This window comes from Lactuca serriola, chromosome 9 (genome assembly GCF_051521515.1).
Source record: "Lactuca serriola cultivar US96UC23 chromosome 9, Lser_US96UC23_V15, whole genome shotgun sequence".
NCBI classification, from domain to species: Eukaryota; Viridiplantae; Streptophyta; class Magnoliopsida; order Asterales; family Asteraceae; genus Lactuca; species Lactuca serriola.
The window spans coordinates 211,544,775-211,552,659 of record NC_136416.1 but is presented as its reverse complement, the minus strand read 5'-3'; the positions used below and the strand labels follow the sequence as shown (position 1 = coordinate 211,552,659).

General features: G+C 37.4%; 1 protein-coding gene across 1 annotated transcript; it reads left to right on the top strand.

The window, feature by feature from the left end:
• Positions 1-3,675: 3,675 nt before the first annotated feature.
• On the top strand, positions 3,676-5,237 carry LOC145076512 (uncharacterized). Its single transcript, XM_079022359.1, has 3 exons — positions 3,676-3,982; positions 4,075-4,572; positions 4,696-5,237. Exons 1-3 carry the CDS (start codon positions 3,676-3,678, stop codon positions 5,235-5,237), a joined length of 1,347 nt encoding a protein of 448 aa, XP_078878485.1.
• The last annotated feature ends 2,648 nt before the right edge of the window (positions 5,238-7,885 follow it).

Genomic DNA, 7,885 nt, shown 5'->3' with positions numbered 1-7,885 from the left:
CCATTAAACTTCCTCTATTTTCTCTAATTCTGCAAAACATGCAAATGTAAATTTATCACATTATGTATAAAGAATAGGAATTTAATGGAGTTAGATAGTGGATTTTGTACCTGAAGCAGAGCCACACTTCTTGATCTTCCATCTCTTAGACTCTTCAGTTCCTTTGGGCAGCTTCATATCCATTTCCCTTTCCCTTGGCAGCAGAAACATGTGGCTTCTCCTAGAACGTCCACAGAAGCATGGTTGGTTGATTTACTAGACAAATATGCTCCATTACTTCGCCAAATCATTTCTGATTCAGCAGCAATAAGCATGTAAGTTAAGTCAATGAGGGTCGCGTCAATGTCCATCATATAATACTCTCTTATGAACTTATCATATGATTCAGGGAGTGACTGAAGAACCCATTCCACAACCACCTTATTGGGGAAAGACGCACCCAACATAATCAACCTATCGATGTGTGATTTCATCCCTAGGACGTGAGCACACACGGGTTTACCATCTTCATGTTGCATTGCCAATAGGGCTTCGGTGATCTTGAACCTTTCAAATCTTCGTTCTTGTGGGTCAGGGAGAACAACGGGAGGAGGAGGAGGGAGTGAGATCAAGCTAGTCCACATTGATCCTTCACTTTGGAACAAGCTATCACTTTCAATAAGAACACCTTTTCCTTGGGATCCGGGAAGACCACAGTTAGAGTCAGACATCTACAAAACGAGAGAATTTCAAGTTAGTTGATTGAATCCTTAATGAAACACCCAAATGAGACATTAAGGCTAGGATCCAACAACATTATTTACACATTAGAAGAGGGATGTCGTAATCCAACATGCAAATAATTTGGAGGTAAGTGAATGACGATTCACTAATTCTTCACCGTGAAAAACATAAAGGCTTAAGTTTTAAATGTATTAAGAATTCCTTGATTTCCTTTGAGATTCATTGAACTTTTCAATGGCATGTTTAAATCTCGATATGCCCCTCTTGTTTGTGACTGGGATGTCGAGGATCATAAAGTGGGTGTGAATAACCATGCAAATCTACATGGTGCCCTCATTGTTACAGTCACCTATTCGATGTGTCGGTAAACCACACACGCTCCATCGAACTATGACAAACATTGAGTCACCCTTTGCCACCTTTGCTTAGAACCAATTAGTGTGCCGGTTAACCACACACGCTCCACTAACTTCTTAGCAAGGGTGCAAAGTGTAATTTCATGGGATTGCATCAATTTCACTTTTGCTTAAAGTAACTAGGATTGGGAATTTGTAAAAGCATTTAGTTACTTTACACAGATTCATTATACTTATTAATGAAGAGAGGATTGCCCTATCCTACCTGTTCGGCTAACGACCCTCCACCAATCAAGGAAGCGGTGGGTAAGAATGGATACCCATTAAACGGCCATTTTATAGGCCATAACCTTATACCCCCCTTATAGATCGACTTCGTGAATGAGGCCTACTAATGGTAAGACTAGCATTTTTGTTATACATATAATTTAAACCTTTAATGTTATACATAGTACAAGGGTGTATTTTATACTTTTAAAATACTAGGAGGTTTAAATTACACTTTTAATTAACCAATATCATTATGAATTTCTTAACTCTCTTAATTAATTTAATAAAACCATAAGGGTTTAATTTGAACTTTTCAAAATTAGGGTTTTAGAATTTAGACTTTCAAAATTAAACTTTTAATCAACAATTTAAATTCCAAAACTTGAGGGCAAGTTTGAAACTTTTCAAAACAATTAGGTTTTAATCTCACTTTAAAATTTTTGAATTTAAGACTATTTAAATTAAAATTTTAAATATTAAAACTCTTGATTTAATAATTATCTTGAATTAAACTATTAATTTAAATTATTAAATCATAAGAGATTATCTAAATCATAAGGATAATAACCATTTATACATTAAAGATATCCTAATCCTTTAAATATCTCTATAGATATCGAAAATAAGGTTAAGATAATCCAAAATCTTTAATTACCATATATAACAATTAAAGGATAATTACAAGATATGGGATAATCTAAATCCCTAAAATTTAGGATCTTATCTTGGAGAGGAGGCCAATTTCGAAAATAAAGGGATTAAGACAAACCCTAGATTTCGAAATTTAAAGGTTTAAGGAAAGGGTCTGAAAATCTTATTCAAACTTTTGCAAATTAGGGTCTGCAAACCCTAATCTCGAAAATCTTAGCCTCCTAGGGTTTATTGGCAATAAACCCTAATATGTAAAGTTCATACAATTGTATAATACTAATTGAAAACAAGTTAACCAAAGGCTCTGATACCACTGATGGGTTTTGAACAAACAATCCTATGTGTGCATGCAACCCTAGAATTGGATCTATGTTTTCACTATTAGATACACAACATTATGAACACATAAAGAAACCCTAATGTGGACTACAATTTTCGATTCATGTAGAAGGTTAGAACACATACCTCTTGTTGTTATATTGAAATAACAACTTAAATCTTCAAACCCTAAGTCTTGAAAGCAAGTACCACAAGTGTAGTACCTTTAATGGCTCACAAACACCACAAGCAATTGGAGAAGATATAGAGAGAGAAGAGGAAGTATGAAATTGGCCCTAAGAACCCTTTAGGAAGGCATGGACGAATTCTTATGGCCTTAGGGGTCTTTATATAGGTGTAGAGATTAGGGTTTCAGTCATTATCCTTATCTAGTTGCTTGCCCACCAAGCAATCATAAGATAAGCCTTGAAATCCCTTATCCTTTATCCTTTGGATGATTTCAAGGATATCTTATCCCTTGAATTTGTCCAACCCATATCTAGGATAACCATTACCATATTTTGTAACTATCACATAATTACAATTCAGCCCCTCTAGTTTAATTAATTACACTTGATCACTAAATTAATTCTCAATTAATTATTGACCAATATTAATTAAACAAATATGATTTCTCCTTTAATATATTATTCTTATAACATATTAATAAATCATAATAACCTCTTTCTCTATTATTTCTCCAGTCAAGTTGCTTTGGTGAAGGCAACCCAAAAAGACCATGCACAATCGGGTCAAGTACTTGACAAATATGGTTACGGGCTTAGACACTAATCCAACACCCAATACTTCAAGAAGATAATGAATATGTGCAAGCTATGGGATGATTTCAGCAAAGGCCATTTGATCAACATCTCAGCAACCAAGCTTGGGGAGGGCCCCAAAATAACAATTTCCAGCCAAGACCTCAACAGAATTTTCAACAAAGAAACCAATATCAAGCTCCACCCGGGTTTCAACAATCTTTTTAGCAAAATCAGCACCAGAGCAATTTTCAGCAACCACCTGTTCAGTCACAAGCTAGTAGTTCCAGCATGTCTTTGGAAGACATAGTTAAAAGTCTTGCTACCAATACCTAATATTTCTAGAATGAAACAAAGTCCAACATCAAAAAATCTGGAGCAGCAGGTATCACAACTCACGAACTCCATGAGCAAACTAGAAGCACAAACCCACAGAAAATTCCCATCTCAGACTGAGAAAAACCCGAAGCACAATGCTTGGCATGTCACCCTCAGAAGTGGTAAAAACTACAAAGGACCAGATCCGCAAGAAGATGAGGAAGAAGAGATCGTGATTGAGCAAGAATCTGAGGCAACCGAAGAGGTGTAGAAAAAAGATGGAAAATGCTGAAGCTAAAGTAAAAATCACCCCTCCTCCTTTTCCCTCAAGACTGAAAAACATGAAAAAAGAAAAGGAAGATAAAGAGATTATGGATTTCTTCAGAAAGGTTGAGGTAAATGTTCCCCTTCTTAATGCAATTAAACAACTACCCCGATATGCTAAATTTTTAAAAGAGTTGTGTACTTCAAAAAGAAAATTAAAAGGAAACGAAACAGTTAAAGTAAGCGAGAATGTTTCAGCTGTTTTACAAAAAAGGCTACCCCAAAGTGTAAGGATCAAGGAGTATTTACTATTCCTTGCAAGTTGGGGAACCTTTCAGTGCCAAGAGCTATGTTGGAGTTAGGAGCTTTTATAAATGTTTTACCATATTCCCTTTTTAAAACTATTGGGGTAGGGCCTTTAAAAAGAACAGGAGTCATCATTCAGTTAGCTGATCGTTCTCTGGTACACCCAAAAGGTGTACTGGAAGACATTTTGGTTCAAGTGAATGAACTCATATTCCCAGTTGATGTCTATGTTTTGGATATGGGAGATGACGACTCACCAAACTCAGGTTCCATTCTTTTGGGGAGACCATTTTTAAAAATTGCCAGAACCATAATAGATGTTTATGATGGTACCCTTTCAATGGAATTTGATGGTGAAGTTATCAACTTCAATATTTATGATGTCATGCGTTACCCTGATGATGTTTCAACCCTTAATTTCATTGATGTACTTGAACCATTATCTGCAGAATATTTTGAGATTACTAACCGTGAGTCACTAGCATTAGTGCTCCACAAAAAATTGTCTATTAATGCAGCTCAGGTTATATCAAAAAATTATGTGGTTGATAGAGAAGTTCAAGAGATGACAGCTCATTTGGACCAGCAGAGAAAGTTGAGGTATGGTACCTAAACTCTTAAATTACCAATTTCTAACTCCAATCTTTTTCCTTCTGTACTGCAAGCCCCCATCTTGGAGTTGAAGACACTTCCATAACACCTGAACTATGCATATCTTGGGGAAAAAGAAACATTACCAGTTATCATATCCAACAAGCTGTCAGAAAAAGAAGAGTTAGAGTTGATCAGAATTTTGAAGGAGTATAAAAGCGCAATTGGGTGGACTATTGCAGACATTAAAGGACTCAGCCCATCTCTATGCATGCACAAAATTTTGATGGAAGAAGATTATAAGCCGTCACGAGAAGCCCAACGCAGATTAAACCCACCAATGATGGAGGTGGTTAAAAAAGAAATTATGAAGTTACTGGATGCTGGGATGATATACCCAATTTCTGACAGCAAGTGGGTCTGCCTAGTTCAAGTTGTTCATAAGAAGGTTGGAGTGACAGTGGTAGAGAACAAGGAAGGAGATCTGGTTCCAACTCGGGTTCAGAATGGATGGTGCGTTTGTATTGACTACATAAAATTAAACGCAACCACCCGAAAAGATCATTTTCCTCTCACATTCATAGATCAGATGCTAGAGAGGCTTGCTGGAAAATCCCACTACTGCTGCTTGGATGGATTTTCAGGTTTCCATCAGATTCCAGTTGCTCCAGAAGACTAGGAGAAAACGACTTTCACCTGCCCTTTCGAGACATTCGCGTATAGGCGTATGCCATTCGGACTCTACAAAGCACCCGCTACCTTTCAAAGGTGTATGGTTAATATATTTTTTGAGTATGTCGAAAATACCATAGAAGTCTTCATGGATGATTTTACCGTCTATGGAGATTCCTTTGATATTTGTTTAAAAAACCTCACAAAAATTATACAAAGATGTATAGAAACAGACCTGGTCTTATATTTTGAAAAATATCACTTTATGGTTGACCAAGGTCTGATTCTTGGACATATTGTTTCAAAAAGAGGTTTGGAAGTCGATAAAGCAAAAATAGATGTTATAAAGAGCTTACCCTACCCGAAGAATGTTCGGGAAGTGCGTTCCTTTCTTGGCCATGCAGGGTTTTACAGGAGGTTTATAAAAGATTTTTCAAAGATACCAGTTCCCATGTGCCAGTCATTGCAAAGAGACACTGAATTTGACTTCAATGAAGATTGCAAGAAAGCTTTTGATGTGCTGAAAAATCTTCTTACTTCTACCCCCATCATTCAGCCCCAGATTCGAGTTTACCATTCGAGATAATGTGTGACGCCAGTAACAATGCTGTTGGAGTTGTTCTAGGACAGAGAAAAGACTGGGTCCCCCATGTTATATATTATGCATCAAAGACTTTAGACAACACCCAAGCAAATTACTCCATCACTAAAAAAGAGTTGCTGTCAATTTTTTTTTTTGCATTGGAAAAATTCAGACAATATTTGTTGGGCATAAAAGTCATAATCTTTTCGGATCACACAACCATTTGGTACCTTCTTGCCAAAAAGGACTCAAAGCCAAGGTTGATTAGATGGATTTTGCTGCTACAGGAATTTGATATATAGATTATGGACAAAAGTGGGAGAGAGAATTTGGTAGCTGATCATTTGAGCGGACTCACCCCACCTGAAGACCCGACACCGATCCGTGAAACATTTCCTGACAAGCATTTATTCGCTGTTCAAAACCCTCCTTGGTTTGCTGATATAGTAAACTACTTGGTTTCTAAAGAACTCCCTTCAGATCTTACATGAGCTCAGAAAGATAAAATAAAGAAGGAGGCGAAAAGATATGTTTGGGACGAGTCGTATCTATGGAAACATTGTGCTGATCAGGTGATTAGAAGATGTGTGCCTCAAGATGAAGTCAAGTCAATCCTAAATTTCTGCCATTCAGAAGTTTGTGGAGGGCATTATGGTCCACAACGAACCGCATGTAAGGTCTTGGACAGCGGTCTTTATTGGCCTCATATTTTTCGTGACTCTGTTCTATTTTGCAAAACCTATGAAAGATGTCAAATGACTGGGTCTTTGACATCTCATAATCAGATGCCACTTACTCCAATCTTAATATGTAAAATCTTTGACGTTTGGGGTATAGATTTCATGGGTCTGTTTCCGCCTTCTTTCGGGTTTGTGTACATCTTAATTGCTATGGATTACGTGTCCAAATGGGTCGAGGCAAAAGCTACACAAACCGACAATGCCAAGGTTGTGGTTTATTTTGTCAAGACAAATATATTTGCTAGGTTTGGGACACCAAAAGCCTTTATTAGTGATCGGGGTACGCATTTCTGCAACCACACCCTCGAAGCAGTCCTCAAGAAATATGGTGTCACACATCGGGTATCCACAACATATCACCCGCAAACCAATGGGAAGGCTGAAGCTTCAAACATACAGATTAAGGACAATATAGAGAAAACCATCAATCCAATCAAGAAAGATTGGAGTATTTGATTAGATGATGCGTTATGGGCTCATCGGACAACAGACAAGACTTCTATCGGTATATCACCATATCGAATAGTTTTTGGCAAACCTTGTCAATTGTCGGTTGAATTGGAGCATCGAGCATATTGGGCTGTCAAAAATTTGAATATGAGCATGGATGAAGCTGGCACGAAAAGAAGATTGGATATCCAAGAGTTAGAAGAAATCCGGAACGATGCGTACGAGAATGAAGCAATCTATAAGGAGAAGACAAAAGCTTTTCACGACAAGATGATCTCGCGAAAGGTATTCACTACCGGTCAAAAGGTACTCTTATATCACTCTCGTTTCAAACTTATTTACGGTAAATTGAGATCTCGTTGGGTGGGACCTTTTGTTGTTACTAACGTGTTTGATCATGGTGCTATAGAAATTAAGAGTGAACAAACAAGAAAGATTTTTAAGGTAAATGGTCACCGTCTCAAACCATTTTACGAAGGGTTTCAAGTTACAAATGAAGAAGTGGAGGTAGTCGAGGTCCCGACTTACCACAATTGAGGAAACCAAGTAACAATGTCGAGCCAACGACAATAAAAACGGGCAGCTTACCGGGAGGCAACCCGGGCGTTTGTTTTGATTTCGTTTTTGCAACTTCTTTTTAATTTTTGTGTGTTTTTAGCTATTTAGGTCGTCCCTTTTTAACTGAATTGTGCTTTTAAAATAAGACGTAACAAAGAGGATTTGAAAAAAGTTGAAAAATACAGTTTTGGTGGAACCTGCGACCGCAAGCCCAGTCTTTGCGATCGCAGGTTATACATTTTGGGGTCACCGGTAGTCATCGAGGTTTTTTTAGAACTGTTTTCATGAAAATAGCAAACATGCGATCGTAGGTTCCCCCTTGCG

What these genes read in the sequence shown, in the direction of transcription:
- LOC145076512 (XM_079022359.1), top strand. Translation starts at nt 3,676, where the DNA reads ATGGAAAATGCTGAAGCTAAAGTAAAAATCACCCCTCCTCCTTTTCCC. An exon ending in GTATTTACTATTCCTTGCAA is followed by an intron (nt 3,983 to 4,074) that starts GTTGGGGAACCT and finishes CTATTGGGGTAG; the next exon opens with GGCCTTTAAAAAGAACAGGA. An exon ending in GCAGAGAAAGTTGAGGTATG is followed by an intron (nt 4,573 to 4,695) that starts GTACCTAAACTC and finishes TTGGGGAAAAAG; the next exon opens with AAACATTACCAGTTATCATA.